This window comes from Orbicella franksi, chromosome 6 (assembly GCF_964199315.1).
Source record: "Orbicella franksi chromosome 6, jaOrbFran1.1, whole genome shotgun sequence".
Taxonomy (NCBI): domain Eukaryota; kingdom Metazoa; phylum Cnidaria; class Anthozoa; order Scleractinia; family Merulinidae; genus Orbicella; species Orbicella franksi.
The window spans coordinates 8,964,156-8,984,315 of record NC_138150.1 but is presented as its reverse complement, the minus strand read 5'-3'; the positions used below and the strand labels follow the sequence as shown (position 1 = coordinate 8,984,315).

The 20,160-nt window shown below is 39.1% G+C and overlaps 1 protein-coding gene across 2 annotated transcripts in view; it reads right to left on the bottom strand.

Moving 5' to 3' along the window:
- Nucleotides 1–3,411: 3,411 nt before the first annotated feature.
- Nucleotides 3,412–20,160, bottom strand: part of LOC145489131 (EGF domain-specific O-linked N-acetylglucosamine transferase-like) — a 17,175-nt gene continuing 426 nt past the window's right edge. The window contains exons 1-2 of one of the 2 annotated variants that reach the window (XM_081468041.1): nucleotides 14,402–20,160; nucleotides 3,412–5,685 (exon numbers count right to left, since the gene is read on the bottom strand). The exon at nucleotides 14,402–20,160 is cut by the window's right edge and continues 426 nt beyond it. In XM_081468041.1, coding sequence (XP_081324167.1) covers nucleotides 4,177–5,649 — 1,473 coding nt within the window. In that variant the 5' untranslated portion in view covers nucleotides 5,650–5,685; nucleotides 14,402–20,160 and the 3' untranslated portion in view covers nucleotides 3,412–4,176. The remainder of the gene's footprint in view (nucleotides 5,686–14,401) is intronic. The other variant, XM_081468042.1, reaches the window with a different exon arrangement.

Genomic DNA, 20,160 nt, shown 5'->3' with positions numbered 1-20,160 from the left:
TTACTCTTTCTCTTACTTATCTTCCATATCGCCCCATTGGAACACTTAGAATCACATATAATTTATTGTATTTACTAAAGTTTCAACACACAAAATTCTATTCTTTTCAAAATCTCAGCCTCGGATTTATTCTTAAAATGCTCTTAAAATTTCATAACTTTCAGTCTCGATATTCTTATAAAAAGAAATCTTACACTGTTGGGAAAAAAGAGTGTACTTACGTTATCTTGAGTCCTGAGGCGTGAAGACTGTTTACGCGGTGACTGAACAAGGTAAAGCTAATGGCTTTTGTTAAATTTGGGAATTTCCCGTTCTGCCGTCGCCGTTAGATAACTGGTAATTTTGAGTTAAGTGGCAGGGAACTCGTCAAGCGTTCGTCACGGGAAGATATACAGCAGTTATCTAGATTTATTTCATAGTCACTTAACAGACCCGTGACAGCCCCATGACGGTCGACAAAAACAATGCGTTTGTACTCGAACGTCATGGGTTTTAGCAACGCTAAATTACGGAGTTTTCATTTAATATTAGGTTATGGTTTACATGTGTCTATCGAGTTTATGGATGCACTTAGGAGTTTTGAAGAGAAAGATGGGTAATATTGCAGAAGTTGCTGGAGGTGTAGATCGGATCATGGCATGACTCGGATCGCGGCTGTTTTACCAAATAGGGGTCGGTACATTTCGCTGACCCCTAGTCCATGGACTACCGATCATATTTTTGTGGTTTCATAGGGACGTTACAACCTGCGTGACATTCGGAGGTTTACCCCGCCATTGACCGTACATTCATCAACGCTGAACCTAAACTTTGGACCGCGCATGGTTTCAGCTTCGATGGACTACCGATCATATTTGTGTGGGTTACAACCTGCGTAGTGACAATCAGGGAATTTCCAGTTTTATTTTAAGGAACACCTTTTTTGAACATGCTTCCAGCTGATGCATGCTGATGCTATGAATGCCTGTGCAATAGACAACTTCAAAACTCGTGTCTGTTATGACTGACTGTTAATGCCTAACTTTTTGCATGCATTTTATTTCTACTATTCTTACCTTTCATTTATGTATTTGTTTATTCGTTTATTTATTATCCAGATCAACGACGTATATATTTTACAGCAATGTCATTTTATCCTCTACATTTAAATCTTCATTTAATATTTAAATTTATAATTTTTATATATTTTTTGTGCGTTACTGAGCATAAATGTCTGCGCGTCAAAAACGTGTTGGCTATTGCCCAGATGGACCTGGTCCAAGGACGGTGGTCCATTTACGTAGTCCATGGACTAGGTCCATCGGGGTAGTCCCCCAGGAGTAGTCCATCGATCGGGGTCAGCGAAATGTACCGACGATACCACTCCATAGTGAAATTCTAATCCTGTATGGCTCGTGAGAAGGGAAGCAACAGTGGTATAACTTGTAGCCTGTCTCATTTAGGTTAGTTCCCATATCATGCTTTACATAGCATTGGCAAGCAGTTTGCAGGCCAAGCATTCGTTTTTTCTTCACACGCTCCCTTGGGTCTTCTTTCCTTTATGTTTGCCGACAGCCCGGTGTAATATCTGATTTATTTTTATTTTTTTGTGCTAGGATTTCATATATAGCTTAGTTTCAGTTATTTATCATTTATGGTATTTAATGTTAGTCATATTTTGCTGAAGTCTTCAATAATTAAAGGCTGCGTTGTAGCCCGCCCTAGTGGGTTATTTTGGTTTGACTTAGATTAAAACTAGGCGACAAGGAACTCGAAAAATCTGGCTCAACTTCATTTCGCGCAAACTTATCAGAGTTTATCAGGAATTCCCTAAAATATTTTTAAAACACGATTATTCTCCCTTATTCTTGTCCTTTAATTCTCTCTCTGGAGTGTAGAAAATCCACTGAAGATCTTTGCCATCGTTTTTCCATTTCCCAAAGTAACAATGATCTTTCTTGTTAAGTTTGAGCGAAATGCACCAATTGCTGCTTGTGTACGTGGCGATAAACTTTGCACACTTCGAATTCATTTTATGAAACACGAGGATTTTTTGCCATATCCGGCGATCGGGAGTCACTGGAATACATACCCGTGTGGATCGCGCAAATTTATTCATAAATTTGGGCAGAATTCCCCAAACAGAATTTAAAATTTAAATCTCGTCAGGAAAGAATACGTTACAATTTTGTCGCGTTTCTCTGTGTCCTCGGACCCAGAGGCAGTAAGGTAGTGTGGGATGATCACGTAATCCCAGCAAAAACTACCTGACTACAAAGTTTCCAATAACGTTGGGAAGAACCCACCGTTCTTCAAAACGCTTGCCGCTATAATTTTTGCCGGGATTACTTCGCCCTCCTCTCAGCTATATGCCCCTAGATTCACGAGGATTGTATGACAGCCTTCAACCCTGTAACAGTAAGATTTTCCCTCAATTGTACCCAGTCGTCTCTGGTTGAAAAAATGCAATAGACGGGGTACGGGTCAGGGATATTTCTCGTTCCAAGAGCCCCCTGTTCCTCAGTGCTCATGTTCCTCTTAGCCGGCAGGGTCTTGGTGCGAAAAAGATACAGCTCTGGAAACATTTCATTTGATTGGCTAGATACTTGGACAAAGATTTGCACTAGTCAACTCATTTTATCCCCGAAATGTCCACTGGCTGAGCTCTAACCAAAACCGCTTGATTGCAGCACCAGAGCTTCAATTTTTATTTAAAGTTTGTTAGTTAAACTCTGCTTACATGTGCCAAGGCGCCCGCGGGCTAAGAGAGACAGGCGAGGGACAGGCGGTTGTTGGGACGACACAGGTGTCAGGACATCCTACCTATTAGTCAAAGTATTCTGGGTCTTTGGCGAGTAGTGACGTCACCAAAGTGCACAACGAAGCAAAAGAGAACAGCACGTGACGTTTGCAATTGGTTATACGGTGATTTCTTAAATTATGAACCAAGAGAAAACGACCGCTGGTCTTCACTGACTTGTTTTCAAATCAGCGCAAGGCTTATATCTCTTACAAGAGCGCTTCAGTTTCAATTGTGCGTCAGAAAACAAAAACCAAAGTTATCACTCTAGCCAATCACAAAGGACATGGACACAGACAATCAAATGAACCAATCAAAACTCGGTGTAAACACATGTAGCTAACGCGAAGCACCAGAAAACGTATGCGAGCAATTAGTCACCTTCCGCTTTTGCTTTACTTCTGCTCGGATGAAAAAGTGGCGCGAGTTTTCTAGCCAATAGACTGTTTTCGATATATTAAAATTTAGCTTGGCAAAGAGGTCTAGAGGACACAAACAAAGGGAACTAAATGATATGTTTATTCATTTCTTTTGTTTGTGTCCTCTAGGCCACACTATCAAGCTGCATTTTAATATGTCGAAAGTGAGCTATTGCTTAACGCAGTAATGCAAAACCAATTACTTTTCGAAACTAAAGTCAAAACCACACTTTATTTAATTTATTATAAAACCTACCTAATTGCAAGATTATATAACTAGCTAAGGTTCGTTACAGGCATTTAATTCATGAGTAGTAATAAGGTTTGAGTGTTTTCGTTATATCCAAATATAGACCAAGGTCTTATGCCCAGAATTGTATGGTACATGTAATAATACGAATAGACAGTCAAGTGAAATGCATTATGAATGCATCTGTTTAAATCTGTTAAACGAAGGAAAAATGTCCATCGTTGTGGGGATGCCTTTCCCGATATTAAAGCAAAGTAGCTCGGCACTCCCTAGGTTTATACGAGTACAAGAGGATTATAATCTCTTGATGAGTATGAATATGAAACAGATAACGGCACCAAAATCAAACAACAAAACCGAATGAAGGGCCGAGAAACAAACAGTCAAACGAGTGCAATGCAAACGAATGCCAAGCACAACCAAACCTGAAAAACAGACAGTCGAAAAAAATGGACAGGCGTCTGCATATGAATGAATGCAGAATATCTTTTGAAGAAGGTAGCGCCTTTCTTCACTTCCTAGTACTTCTTGAAAATCGTGAACAGTATGACCAAATGCGCCACGTTTTCTTTCTTTTTTTTATGGGAAAACATCTAAGATGATGAACCAGCCCACGGGAGGATGCTCTGCTCTCTTGACTAAACCAACTTTCTCCACAAAGAATGTGAATGTACAGGTTGCATGAGGCATAGGACCGTTTACGCTAAATTAATCGAGATATAACTCCTTCAATGTTTCTCTTCACAAATTTTGACAATTGCCTTTTTTAACAGCATCGTGGGTATTCCCGCACGAATTGTTGTCGATCTTGTTTTTGAGTTATAAGCGTTGCTATCTGTAGTTGTCCAAGTAATGTGAGAATGCCCTGAAAGCGTAGATATTTTCTCCATGTGCCAATTACCAGAATTAGAATTGAATATTTCAACTACCGCTCCGCCTGGCGCCATAAAAATGGGAAATCCGTGAGCAGATCCATGCATTCCGAAGAAAATGTCGGCAGATGCAACAAGTTCCAGCTGACGTTTCAATGGGAATGCATCTAACTGGGCACTGGTTATGTTCAGTTGCGAAGAAAAGTTTTTCTCCATTTCACTTATTACATCTTTCTCATTGGCAATTTTTCTGTCAACTGTACCATCTAAATTCCTCGGATGGCTCTGGTAATCTCTTCTGAAGCTTACTAGAACGTTTAGTTTGTGCGGCTGACTACAGTTTCGCAAGGGCGATTTCGATGGAATGCCAAACCTCTTCAGCACAAACTCCCTGAAAGGTTTTATATGATCAAGAGACTTAAGATTCTTATCTAATAAAGGGCAATTCACCCGTGGATATCTCCAGACCATGTTTTCAAACACAACGTTGTCTGATCCTGTAAAAACGCGATCGACGCCGAGCTTTATCAGCCTCTGGAACAAGACACTCCAGAAGGGGTCCAATGGAGTAGCAGGATGAGCATCCATTAGAACGATGCTAAGCTTCTCTGGTTCAATTCCCAAGCGTTGTGTCGTAATAAAGATGTCCAACAGATCAATAATTGTCCAGTAAACATTGGCATACTCGGCCCTTTGAATTGCCAAGTAATGGCCAGCCTGAAATGACTGATTCATTCGAAGAAGCGAAACTAGCGAAGGATTTGCAACTTCAAGGGAAGCGATCCAACCGATTAACGCATTGTACTTTCTGGCTTCATTTAATTTCTCCTGCACTTTGCTCACATCACCACCGCAGTACAATGTGAAGAAGCCTTTTTGTAACTTGAAAAATTCATCCTCTTCATTTGGGCGATCCAATTTGACTTCAAGGACTTTAGCGCGGCCCAGCTTTGGTTTTATTGTGATGTCTTTCAAGAGGACTGTCGCACCAGCCATTACATGTATTCTATTTGCACAAAATGTATTTTGATTCTCAGGGAAACTAGAGTTTAAAGTGAGGCGACTTGCTAATGTCTTTGGAGAGATTGTCGTTGTCGTTGAATTCTTCCTTTGGATAGTTGAGGTCGTTTTGAAAATCAACTGGAAGGTAGCTTCCTTCTCTTCTTTATTTTCCCACTTTGTTGTTGGCATTATTGTTTCCGTTGGTTTAGAAAGTTTCAGAAAGTAAAGATTGGTGAAAAATATTATTATCCCAAAAAATAGTATTAATAGGAATTTGGTACTTCTGATGAGTCGAGGTGAAATGAACTTGAGGCGAAAACCGGCCATAGTTATTCTCTTTTCTCCCTGGTAGCAATTTCTAAGCTGGCAAAACATAAATAGGAAAACAACGTTAGTTTGTTCGGAGCTCAAAAGTGAGTTTGTTGAAACAAGAAGAAGAAGTTCTTTTTCAGCTATGCTGCGTTTAAGCCATAATGAATACGTTATGTTTCCTCCGTTTTACGCCGTCGGAAGGCATAGCTTAAGCCAAGAAAGAAGAATGCTTTAAAACATCACAACTTACAACTTAACAACTAAAGTACCAATCAGTGGACTAGCAAAGAACGTGAAAAGCCTAATTCTAATTTTGCCATCAAGAAAGTTTTGATTTACTACAAAATTAAAGGAAAATTTGAAATGTCGGTCGCTGAAATGCAAAATAAAAAACAACAGGTTTAGTCACGACAGCTCCCAAATTGATTTTAGAAAAAAAAAAACAGAAGAAAAATATGCAAATACAAAACTTGTAAAACCTGACTTTAGTATAAAATCTTTATTCCATAATCTCAGTACTAAACAAATATTTAAAAAAAAAAAATTTAGGTGAATACTAATCACGATAAGGTTCTGACGCGTTGTACATCAATTATGATCCTAAAATAAACAAAAAAAGTAAAAGTAAAAAAGTCCATTAGGCTGATCTGAGGGCGGGAGATGACTGATATTTCAGGCTATAAGCAGAAGTACTCCAGTGAAGTTTGTCACCTTACTCAGGTTTTGTCATTTCATACTCCAATAAAATCGATCGATTCCGAGCAACACAATCTGTAGCCTCGATCAGTCTTGATGACGACAGACGCGTATAAGCAAGTGAAGACAGTAAACTCCTGCTTCATTTGGCTTGCACAAGGCATATAATTTTCAGCAACGCTTCTACTTCGGATGTTCCCGTGAAAAGTTTTGTAATTCATCACAGTTTTCCAGAATGTAGACAACTTTGGAGGTGATTATGCGAAGAATATTTCGGAAGAAAAATCTATTCGCTCACATTCCTTTCATAACATCCTAGGAGCATAGTAGCTTACTGAGAGTAAACCCACATGTTTCGATTTTCATTGTCAGAGAAAACCTGGCAGAGCCAAGAGATCGAGTTTGGTCGTTTACCTTCATTCTTGGGTGAGCTTGACTTCGCACAACTTTCAGAAACTCTTGAATTTTGGGGACATTTGCAACCTTTTTAGGTGACTGCGATATATTAGACGTCCTTCGCTTTAAATACTTCTATTTTCACGAGGGACCTATTTGTCACGTAATCGGCGCGATCATGCGGCAGGTTTCTTTTACAGGTCACAGGTCACAGGTCACAGGTTACAGGTCACAGGTTACAGGTCACAGGTCACAATCAAAACACTCAGTAAATTTCGCGATGTAACAATTACTGAGATTCCCGAGAGGTTTATCGATGTTTCCATGCAACAAACCCTAACTAAAAATGTTTTACTCTATAATTTTAATGAAAAAATTTCTAGGGGTGGTATATATACGAAATGGGTTGAAATATAGCTTTCAAACATATAGTGTTAATATATTTTATCGTAATAAGATAATTCATTATGATAGCGAATTGAACTGTTTTATTTCTCTAGATATATATATATATTTTTAAATCTCTACAACGAGTATGTACTAAACAGAAACAAGAGGGTCCCCTATACCTACTCCGGCTGAAAACAATTTCACGCATAAGTAATCGGCCTTTTCACGCATCACAAAAAATTCGAAAGCAGCTTCACGTTAACAGAAAAAATCACTTTTCACGTAAAAATGCAAAGGCTAAATCATGAGTTACATAAAAATACAAATTCTATCCACGTTTCGCAAAACATACAGAACCCTCCATTTTGATGCATCGAAATGCCGTTTGCATGTGTGACACATCGTGACAGACTAGATTCTAGGTCCTCCTGGTTCACTGTCGCTGTGGTTAGTTCTCAGTCGCGTGGAATGGACAGGTTTTACATCTAGTTTGGTGTAGTTTACGAGCTTTAATGACGCTAAAATCTCCAAAAAAAGTGAACAATTATTCCCGAAAAAGTCGTTGGTTCACAAATCACGCGTAAGTAAATGTATAATTCACGGATTAGTGTAAGCCTCTTTCGTTTTCATATTATATTGAAAGGCTAAAAACAATTTATGTTTTCAACAGTTATAAGTCTTGGCTTTCTTTGAATCAGTTTTTTTTTTTTTTATTTCAGTGCTACAACTGATTTCCCCTACGCGCTTTTTTTTTTCAAGAAAGAGCTCTTATAGTTGCACTTGGGACGCACTTGTATGCATCTGTTTTATGACGTTTTGGCATATTTTTTGGTGACCTGTGACCTGTGAAAGAAACCTGCCGCGATCATGTGGGCATCAATTGCATGTATCTGGTTGCTGATTGCGCCATTCGCAAGCCTTAACTACGTGCACTAAACTGTTCCAATCTGTCGCATTTATTTTGGTGAATCTAAACTCTTTGGCTCCCTCTAACGTCTATAATGTGTAGTTACGACAACACGACAATACGAATCATACACTTGAATAAATCAAGTGGAAACAAGAGAGAATCTACCGCTCTTCCTGCCTATATAGTGAGGTCACAAGGCCTCCAGACTCGGTTACTATATACAGAGTCCAAAAGCTCGATTTCAGCAGTTAAAAAAAGCACTTTTCGTTGCGATTTGACAAAAATATAGTTCACCAGGATAATCACGTTTGAAACTATAGATTAGGCGAATAAAAAAGGATACGAAAGTTTCGTTTCAGTGACCTTTCAATGTTTTCAACAGTTAAAACTTATGGAAAGCCCTACTGACTATTTCGCTCAAAAGAAATTCTCATACTGAAATTCTCATTCTGATACGATTAGTAAGTAATTGGACCTCGTGTTTTAATATACCATTCAGAGAGCAACCGTGCTCGTAATTTCAAATCGGCTTCGGGCTGCGCGCTCGTTAACAAATGGTAAACGCCATAGCGTGCACTATTGAGTTATGGATGCACGCGGGAGGTTGCTAAGCACGAAAGAAGCGTAAGAGTCGCACGAGACGATAGCCGAGTGCGACTCTAACTTCTTGAGTGCTTAGCAAACCTCCCAAGTGCATCCATGACGCAATAGTGTACGCTATGGCGTTTACCATTTGTTTTATAACATAACATTGAGACATTGGAACAACAGAAGTCCTTTTATTGAGCTACATCACAAAAAAGTGTTCGTGTAGTCTTACATGACAAGAGAAAACAAGCGCGCGAAAATTCATTCATGACAACCGACTGCACACCAGTAACTCGATAAAGTTTCATCTTCAGACAACTGTGAAGACAGTTTCGCATTTCTGGCAGAAGGACGTCGGCCATTACTTTGGAAACAATGTCTGTCAAAAGATTTGCTTTGTAAACATTAGCACACACGTCAGCAGCGTACACCCATGGGCAAATAGTAGACGCTAAATTAACCAATCAGAGCGCGCGCTTTGCTTTAGTTATGTTATAATCCGATTTTGAAATAACTCGCGCGATTACTCCCTGAAAATTGTACTCCACTCGGTCCACTTACTAGTACTACATGTAATGAATTGAGTCGTGCTTCTTTTCCTTATCCTTCGATGAATTTCTTGAAACTCAACCAATGAAAGGGACTGAGTGATCAATTAGCAAGCTGCTTCAGTTGCTGGCCGGCTTTGAGTGGCTTTGACCTAGAGACGGGAAATGTACTTTGACGCTTCATATGACATGACTGACGTGTTCGGATTAAAAGGGCAGACAGACTAGCTATCTGTGTAAATAGCTTACACATAAAAGAAACAAAAGAAAATTTGAATTTCTCTGTCGCCAGCCATCAATTTCTGGCCAATTGTATTTTTACCTGCCCCATTTTCATGGGAGGTGTGTGTGTGCAAATTTCGCTTTTAGCACAATTTGAATTGTTGTTCATATGAACCGATTAATCAGAACCGATTAAAACGCAAGCAAAATATAACTTTTTAACTCATAAGCCGGATTGTAGCTGTATGTCTAAGTAACCACGCTGAGGTGTGAGTATTTAATCATCGGGAGTTTTAAAATTTGTTACTTAGGAGTTGTCACTCGACGGCATCTCCGTTTTGATAATTTTGATCTCGAAATTTTATTTTAGTAAATTTTGTGTTCTATGTGGTCCGTGTTTTTAGTACATTTGTTGTATTAAGCTATGGCTTCTTCATCGATTCTTTACTAGTACTAAGTTAGAAATTACGTCAGTATTAGTTTGTTGTCAAAACAAAGAGGGATCAGACAACAAAGGTAGCTTTTCATGTGAGCCAACATTTCGTTAATACAATCAAACCTGTACGTATTAAGCGGTCGTACTCAGGATATAGATGTCGACCGCTTAATAGAAGTGATCAAAATTTAGCGCAAAAACTAAACAAGGAAACAAAAGTGATCACGCAATCAACTTTTATTGTTCGTAACGATTCAGGGGCCTTTATTTCTGCTTGGTTTATGCCTGGTTTATGTTTTATTAATACATTTTGATTTTGTTAGGTATTTAAAAGCTACAACAAGCGGTTTTTTTGTCTCTTTTCTCTTTTAACGCGCGGCCTTTATCAAACCTGAGAATCTCTCCCCTCGATGAGAGTTAATAGTTAACGACGATAATGGAAATTTAAAGCGTAATCGGAGCGTCATAATCTCAAAGCGGCAGAGCGGCAGACGAGATGATATTCGGAAATGTAAGTTGCCTTTGCTTCATTCAAAGCCCTTCTAAACGACTCAAAAAGACACAGGAACACAGGTAAATAACAGTACATTTATTTTTACTGCTGATATAGTGTTCGGGTCCCCTGTAGATAAACCGAAGGATTATTTCGCTTAACTCATATTCTTAGTGTTCGGAATATAAAAAACAGGCCCGTCCACACAACTCTACGGTAAGGCCTACCGTCCTCACTGAGGCGGAGAAACTGTGCACCGAAAACGGAAGTTCTTATTATACAGTAAGGGCAGGACGTGACTTTTCAAATTCAAATTTTGGAGAAAAAATTATTTTGGAAACTCGCGGTTCCGTCTAAATCATTAATGCGTTTTGGAAATGAGGCGTTTTCGCCGAAAATGTTCCCCGCACACTCTACCGTTTCGCAGCGCTTTTTCCGTCCACACCAAATTAAAACGCTTGAAAACGCCGATATGCTATGAGGAAATACCAAAACTGTCATTTGCACGTGCGCACATGATGTGAGTGAGGTCAACGGTTTTGGGAAACCTCCTATTTCGCCACTCTCGCTCATACGATGGGACTCCTTTTGTAAAGATCTCCGCCCTGGGCAGCATTTCCATATGTATGCGTTTTCGGTGAAAGCAATGAGAGTTTTCAATCGTTTCCGTGTGAACGATGGGCGAAAGCACACTGGAAGTGTACATTTACAAGCAAAATCGTAGGCCTCAAAATGTAGACCCCAATTTTGGACCCCTGTGGTCTGACCTCACATAAGCGGCCACAAAGCCTTGAAAATTTGAGTGGTAGCTTACGTTAGGTTCGGCTATGACGGTGGTTACATGTAAACGCATTTTAATTAAAGTAAGTCTTGACAATTATAGAATAGAACACGAAACATTTAGCTAAAAATGAAAGCCATAATAAAAGCAACAGGCCCCCAAAAAACATCACATTTGTAGACTGATTTTGAAATAGATCTTTACATGTCATTTTTAGCAATTTATTAAATGAATTCTACTTTCTTATCTATATTAAGTCTATATAGTTTATGTAGGACCCATGTCACCACAGTATTTCTCGTTCTCCCAAACTTTCACTTACTCGATTATTTTGTTATCGCATTTGCTGGTAACGTGGTGTTATCTGTAAATAAATTATAATATCGCACAGAGTTTCTAACTATGTAATACAAGGGTTTTTCTTGCGTTGATCTAGCTAACTGTTTCGACAACTTGGACTGTTAAACGTTTCTCTTTTTGGCGAATTCTACTTTCATTGAGCTGCAACAGCAGGAGTTCACCGGCTTGCAAGATTTCAGGCAGCTGCTTTTAGGCCGCGTGGAAGTGACATTTATCGTAAGGTTCACTTTCAAGTAAAATCAATTGCTACGTCTCACTTCCTAGAGACCTTTCAGTAATCGTGCTTAATTCAGAACTATTGGCCGATTGTAAGCATCAGAACGCTATATATTTAAGGCAAAATTAATAACAAGGCCGAACGACTCTAAGTAAAATTAACATAAGATTTATATAACTTGGAATACATCGTTGATTTCAGGGAAAATATATTGAGAAACAAGAAATTCCGCGCCCGCTATTTCTAAATACGAGAAGCGTTTAGAAAGGGTCTAGCTTACCAGAGTTTGTGAAGACTGTTTGGTTAACTCGAGCTAACACAGATTTTGCAATGTCAACTGTGTCCCAAGCGCTTCAATGATACTCATTAATAACTCATGACTAAAGCCGTGTTATTATGCATTTGGAGTCGCAATCTCTTTTGTTTAGAGTGTTTACAGCGAGTGGGCGCATGGCTACAGAGGTTATTTGTCACAGTTTCTGTCTTAACTGAAAATTAAAATATTGTTGGCCACTGCCGACGCAGAAAAGGCGTCAAAACTCACGGACGAAGACGAGAAAAAATATACAAAAATATCTGGAGCCGAAACTGATCGAAAAAAGCGAGGGAAGACAATAGCCGGTTTCAGCAGCGAATGAAATCTCCACTAAGTGTTTAGACTTAATTGTTTGACTAACTACTGAGTGTAAGTTATGATTTAAGGTCTTTGCAACACTGAATGGTTTCGGCTGATAATATTTACCTCACTCTCGATTATTCTGGATATCACGAAAACTGTAATTCAATAATTTTTTGTTAGTTGCTATGTATTTGCTTGCGTCAAACCTGTCACACCAGCTGTAAAGAGAGGTAAAATCTACATCAAAATTATTGGAACATTTCCCGTGTACGTAGAACCAGTAATCTTTATTTGAACATGCTGGTTCACTTTAACAAAAGCTGCTTTTCATGCAAGTAGTTGTGCCTAAACTAACCTAAAGCAAACATACAGAATACTTCTATCTCCTTCAAAAAGCTGATCTCTGAGCGAGATAGAGTCTTAGACGTGACAGTGAAGAAGAAGGAGATCAAAAGAGATGAAAACTCAATTCAGTGTTAAGGGATACAGCTATTCTCTCAGATCATGGAGCCCGCGTACAATGTCTAGAATTGTCCACAAGTACATACGACTTGGATGATAAGTCAGAGTAGCATTTTACTACCTCCTCTGTTTTGTATTGTTTTGTTTTGCGTGTGTGTGTATTTTAAACGTTTCAAGTATTTTGAAACGGAGCGAAGAGTGAATCAAGTGCGGTTGAATCAATAATTAAACATATACCCGCTCAAACTTTTGTTGTCAAAAATGTTGATCGAAAGAATGAAGTAGGAACATCCAAAATCTGTCTACACAAATTCACTGACATCTGCCCCGTATATATCTCCTAATATTATACTTTCTAGCACTTTTGTTGGTTTTGGAGTGTGTCAAACAATGGACAGGGGGCCTCGTTGGGGGAGGGGGGGGGGGAGATTTGAACTATCATACAACATCAATAATTTTTGGTGTTTTTCGTATAAACAAAAACACTTGCCAACTTTTACAACGAAATGTATGCCAGAGGGCAACCGTTGCCTCTGGCATATGTTTCTTTGTGAAAATTGGGAAGTTTGGGGTCCCATAGTCCATTAGTTTGAAACGGATTCTTACGAAACAGCGCATATTGGGAGCTCGAGTGAGGCTTTTTCTTTTGGTTTGAATGAAAAACTCGGAAAAGCGTGACAACGACGAAGCGGTCCATTGCGGTACAAACAAATTTACAATTTCTGAACAGAAACCTCACAATCTGTAATCGAAAGAAACATTTTCACGCTAAAAACAAAAATATACTGTTGAACAACAAGTGTTGTAAAAGTATCAACGAGTACAAATTAATTTTAAAGAAGAACTTATGCATTATATGAAACAAGCTAGCAGAGTAAATACAATATCAATTGTTATTTCTTTTAAATGAAATGGAGGGTGCTCACCACTTGTCAGAATAAACCGGTTGGGATGACCGTTGTATAATGGTAAGGGTTTTTCCACAATCAACAAACCAACCGAACGAGATGGCGCTCACCATTGACAATTCGATTTCTCGTAATTGTTTTCGGCTGATGAGAGACTGGAAACTGGAAAATTTACCAAATGGTAAGGAAATTTCCGCCGTTCCGTTCCGAACGGAAAAAGAGGACTACCTCTGAAGGTAGTCTACAATTTCCGAACGGATTTTCCGGAAAATTACTGTTCCATTTGACTTTCAACCGAAATTTCCGGATTTTTTTTGCTAAATGGTAAGCACCCGGAGAGTTGTGCTTTCACTTTACATCCCAGAGTCTCCCAACACATTTTATGACTTGGCAGTTTTTCAATGGGAGTTGTCGATCAGAGAGGAAAATTTTGTATTCGCGTGTGTTGGAAATTTGAAAATAAATACATGTTATTTACCGGTTGGGAGGTCCGTATGGTGAAAAACTGTGACTGGGGTCTTGAAAATGTTGCTCGAGGCCGCAGGCCGAGGGCAACATTTTCAAGTCCGAGGTCTCAGTTTTTCACTATATGGACCGACCCTAAGCCGACAAAAAAAAATTAAAATTAAAATAATTATGCAAGCAAGAGTTCTGGTACAGTGTTCTGCTTCACGAACTTTAAATTTTCAAACTTTTCACAGCCCGGCGGTTTCTACGCGACTAGCAATTATTCCCGCTTACCTTTACGGGAAAATGATTCCATGTTATTCATCCAGAAAGGTGAATTAATCGCTCAACCAGCAATGAGACTCAATTTACGCAAAATTGAAATGAGCCTTTTCACGCATGTAATTGCCACGTACATTGTAATATGTATGTTAATCATAACCATTTCCCGCTGTCACGGAAAAGTTATCACGATTCTGTCCATGTTAAACTTCACGATTTTTAGTTTTCGTGCTACGTTTCGACTATATTGGCGTTGCTATCCCTTTATTGGTGCCATAGGGTACATCAAAACGCAAACTCTGATTGATTTATGCCCTTTTAGTCGCAACACAAAACGTCTATAGGCGAATCTTTGTTTACAATATTTGTCTCATTACCATAAGCGATACAGTTTCTGATAGAGCTACAAAGAGATTAATACTGAATATTGAAAGGGCACAGCACGATCAACTGTCCCAAGCAATTTGAGCGCGATGTATTGAATACTTTTTGTGCGACGAGGGTTTAAAAGCTCAAAATCTTTACAAAGAATGTATGAGCTCATTAGCGCTTTTGCCACACAGAAATTTTGATGTTTCTGAAAGCCAATTTCTCCTCGAATATTACAGCCAAAGAGCCAAAAATTTCACCACTTACTAAGTTTCACAAGCTCTTTAAGTTTTTCTAATAAAATCGTGTCTAGCATGATGCCTTCTATGCACAAAGTCGTATGTTAATGAGGAAAAATGTAAACAATGACGTCAGCAAAGATTTGCCTTTTAAAATAGCACACCTGTCGTAAACAGTTTGCAGTGTCACTGTGTGTTATGTAAATGACTCAGTTAAGTGCTTCGCCTAAATTAAAACGAACTCATGCTGTTACGATTATATGCCAAAATATTAAGACAACTCAAGTCCTCACATACATAATTGCATATTCTTTTTGATTTTTAAAACCTGAGCCCTGCAAGAAACGAATGTGTTTCTACCGCTGGTCTGAATGGCTGTTGCAATTTACAGAGACTGCGCGTCCCTGTCAGAATTTCTTCTTGATTGAAAGCAGCAAAGACAACAAAGGCACAAAACGAGTGTCTCAGACAATTAAATAACTTTCTGTTGACACATGACAATTTTTATTTCTCAGACATGAGTACACAGTAACCAGAGGATGCCGGCGTTTCTCGGATTTCGATAACGTAATTACAAGCAACAGTCAATTCTCGCCATAAAAGAATATTCTTAGCTCAGTAATGGCTTTTTGGTCGGAACCGTTAGTTACCAGATTGCGTGAATAGAGTAGCATTATATGTCACTACTCTACCTATGACATTTTTTGAGCCTACTTAACCTCTGAACCTTTTAAATGCGTGTATGATGTAGAGCAATATATCATCCTTGCAAATTATGCAGAGATTTGGTTAAAATACCAGTCATCGCCGTCATTTTATATTCCGCGTACAGTCAAACCTGTATATAACGGTCACCCTTGGGAAATGGCCAGGTGACCGTTATATACAGGGTGACCGCTATACACAGGTTTGCTTTAAACTCCCCTGGAAGTTAATAAATAACATTTTTATGTGCAAATAATCACTCATTTACGTTTTATTGACAATAACGAGTAACAGCAACGAAATATACACGATAAAAAAGGCCCATAAAATGTCCGTGGTGTACTTTTAGTAGACTACGAGTAGTCCCTCTTTCGCTTAGTCCGTCGTGCGTGACGCGAAAGAAAACCGCGAGAAAAAAATGGCCGCGCGAAATCCTGGAGGCGAGGAGCACGCGAAATAGTAAGCCTACCCTACCCCTACCCCTTAAAATGGGATGACAGCATTGCGTGACGAACAAGGAACCGCTGCAAGCAAGGATTCAAGCCATCAAACCATGATGATCAAACGTAATATTTTGGTGTAGTGCAAAGCAAGCAACTATATACAAATGACTTAGCCGTTTTTGACTGAGATGCAGTGGTGATCATATGTGTCGAAAGAGGGTCACAGATTCATAGTATTCGACCGTTAAATAAGTTGACAGTTGGCGATGTACATCGGACGTCATGTAAAAAAAGCAAACTTCTGCTTTATGTGCGACGAATGGTGAGAGAAACACGTCAAATCGGCTTTGGGCCTGCCTTTTACAGCAAATGAGGTTAGAACATTTCGAAATTATCAGCTCTGTGTCTATTTCAACTTAACTAGGTCAAGTCATGTGGCGCATGCTAAAATATACGTCTAACCCGTAAATTGAAATTTGACGACGGATGGTCAAATATTTACATTTTTGACGTACTTTGAAAAGCTCTCGCGTCGCTCACAATCATTTGCCCAAAGAAATTTTTACAGGAATCTGTAGACCATCCTTCTGCGATTCAACCACCAGAAGCTTAATCCATTTGAAGGTTTCACACATGGTGAAAATTAATTATATTCACGAAGTACTTTTAAGTGAATAAAATACATGTCTTCGAAATTTAATTATTTTGCACCCAAAAAGACAACGCAACATTCCCTAAAATCAACCCAGTACACATTTAAACATTGCACAAAAGTATTTGAGTGTTTTAAAGACGGAAGAATGATGTGGTTTTGCATGCGAGGCTCTCAAACTTGTGTAATAAAATGGTACGTTAAATGACGATTTTAACGGAATTTGGTAATTTGCATATTTCTTTGAAATAAAAGGATATTTTGCCAAAAAAACTATCCAGTAGTTTTTGTCATGCCCTAGCCTATCTACCATGAAAATATGACCGAAATCGAATTTTCGACCCTTGCCGAGTTATTTTCCATTTATATGGACAGGAACTCTTAAAATAAGGGAATTCGCCGACACGCTTTTGTTCCATATCTATCTGTGAATGTTCTGACCAAATTTCATGGAAAACCGTCAAATCTGCATACCCTATTAATTCATTTAAAGAGAAGGGATTCTCTCGAAAAAAGAGTGCGAGTTTTCGCCTTCTAAAGATTTACAAACATATCGCGCCTTCACAGAGGAATGTGTCAACTTGAAAAGACGCGAGCTAATGAAATAACAGAACCCCTAGCGTGCAAACTTGACCTTCGCGGACTTTAATTTTGTTGACCAAAAAAATATCGACCAATGTAGCCCCGCGAAGGTTTGAACTAACCTTAAAAAGATTAAGTAAAATAGCCAAGATGTGAATCGCTTCTTTTGGAATCGCAAAAACGTAGCTTCGGAAAGTAGAAACATTTTACAATGAGACGATCATGCGGTCGAGGACAAGCTTGTGTCATCCAACTAGCATTCAAACGGCTGTTGTGTAAAAATTTCTCGATTATGTAGAACCTTTGCGAGACGTGACTTATAACGTGCGGATAGATTCTCGCTGCTTAGTCAACATCAAACACCAGTCGAAGGAGCTATTTTATCAAAGACACAACCTGTAGAGCAAATTTGAATAATGAACCGCGTCTTGTGGATTCAACTGTCGCTCCGGCCGTTGATACGATGAACATGAAGCAGTTATTAAATCTAGTGGTATTATTTCGGCAGTTTATACGTAAAAAAACATAGTCACCATAGCTTTTCAAAACTCAAGCGGAAATTTGCAGCATGTTCCAATCGAGCGAATTCGAGTTGAATTTGCAAGTTGCTTCAGTGAATAAACGGCTAATACGTAATAACAGTTGCGACGAATCGAAAAGAACAATCATACAGTATAAACGTTGTTTCGAAACTGACTGGCTGCACACAAGTCCCCAGCAATCGAACACACGAATGTTAACTAAATCAACTGCACACTGTAGCTAACTAATAGAATCGTGCAATGAAAACTCACCTATCTTATAGAGATCAGACAAAGCGACGAAGGAACAGGCGGCGGCAAAACAGTTAGTGATACAACTGGATGGTGAATAATAGCAATAATGACAATGATGATAGCTCAGGTTGACACTTCAGGCCTGATTTACGAATTATGTCATCATTGGTACCAGGTACAGCCAGGGAATTCGAAAGAGAAGGGTGCTTGTAATGAGAAGATGCATGAAAACGCAGCGAAGTCAAAAGTCAACAACGTGTCCCCTGGGGGCTGGCTCAATGACTTGCAAAAAATTTCCATTCTCATTTTGGGATTTTCAATAAGCACGCTTTCTTTAATGTATGAAACGACTATGACAACGGAAGGAGTCAATCATTGCAATTAGCCAATCCGAGTACTTCTGTTGAATGTCTGTGGTAAGTATTGGACCGTGTGAGATTTTGACAACCAAAGCCATGAGAGCTCACGAACTGCAAGCTCTATACCGGCTCGAAAGCCCCGGAAACGTTTCCATCTTTAGTTCATCCGTATCAAACAAGAAGCTATTTCTCAGAAAGAAATATTGTTTCGTTTCTGCAAAGATATTCAAAGTCTGAGAAAGGCCGGGGTTTTAATATCCTGTGCATGAGAAGTCCTGGGGTGAGGGGGATGTGTGCTAATGCGCCGCTTTGCACCGCACTGATCTGCTCAGTTGCCAGAGCCTCGGGTTTTTTCGTCCAGGTGAGGTTTAGTACTGAACCTATTGTAAAAGGGAAAGGGCCAATTAATTTAAGTTGTCTACACATGTATCAGTTCTTACAGTCAACGCGCTTCGAAATGTATTTACTCATGATACTTCACTTTGACTCTGCCCTAGGGGAGGGGGGTGCTCCCTTATATCGGCTATATAGGTATGTCCAGCGTCAGAGGGACATGTTTTTTTTAAGACATTTTAGTCAGAAGTAGAGTATCCATTTTGGTCTTGATCTCAAACTGGGTATGGTTTTTGCACTCTAGTCTTGAATTAGGTATGTTTTTTTTAGAAGAAGCTACTTTTTTCATCATTAACGATAAGACCAGCAACTAAAGCGATTCACAATACCTTTAACACCATTCTGAACTAGAGAACTACGGCAGGTCTGAAACAGGGTATTAATTTAAGGGTCAGGCCATAAATAGATTAGAAAAATCGCAGACTTTGGCCTTAAATAGGGTAAGTGCTTTGGGAAGCGGGCCGCACAGCCCCGCCAAATTTTTCAGAAATTCAAAGTATTCTGTGTGAGGCTAAATAAAGCTAAGAGGCAAAAGCATTTGACGCATAATTTTTCCATTTCTGTGCCGGACAGTCCTTGATCCGAATGGATGCGGCACTCTACGTTTCGTTGTCAGTGACGCAGTATATTTTTCTTTTCAAAAGGGACGCCTCAAATGTTATCGGTGTTTTCATGGAAACCAGCTCTTGAAATGCCGCGGTATGTCGAAACACAAATTTTCAATTTTCATGTTTTTAAAAGTGCGCTCTAAGAAGTAAAGCTACTGGAATTGAGGCGAAAAATTCGAGAAACTCAACTAAATCTGGAAAATGTCGACACTTACGATATGAAGAAAACCTCTTAAAAAAGCATGCATATTGTGCCTATTTTGCAATATACCAACGTAGTTACCTTCCACAATAAATGCTATCTGTAGTATCGTCCAAACGCTCCAAGTGCGTGTTTTTGTCCCGTAAACAGCCACAGAAAAGGGGCGGGATTGTTACTCATGACAAGTGTTCTGACTGACCAAAATTATGTCGCCGTAGTTGTGATCTTATAATCACATTTAAATCAAGCACGGAAAGAGATATCTTCGTTCCTCTAGAATACATCGTTTCAGTAAGACTTAGGAACATTTAAGTCGCCAATTATTTCTAACTTCATGACATTTTAATTTCCTTTTCTTTCCGTGTCACGAAGTAAAATTTAGTTTGGAGAAGTTATTTTTGCGGAACATGTTTACCTTGTGAATTACAAGCGTTTACCCTGAT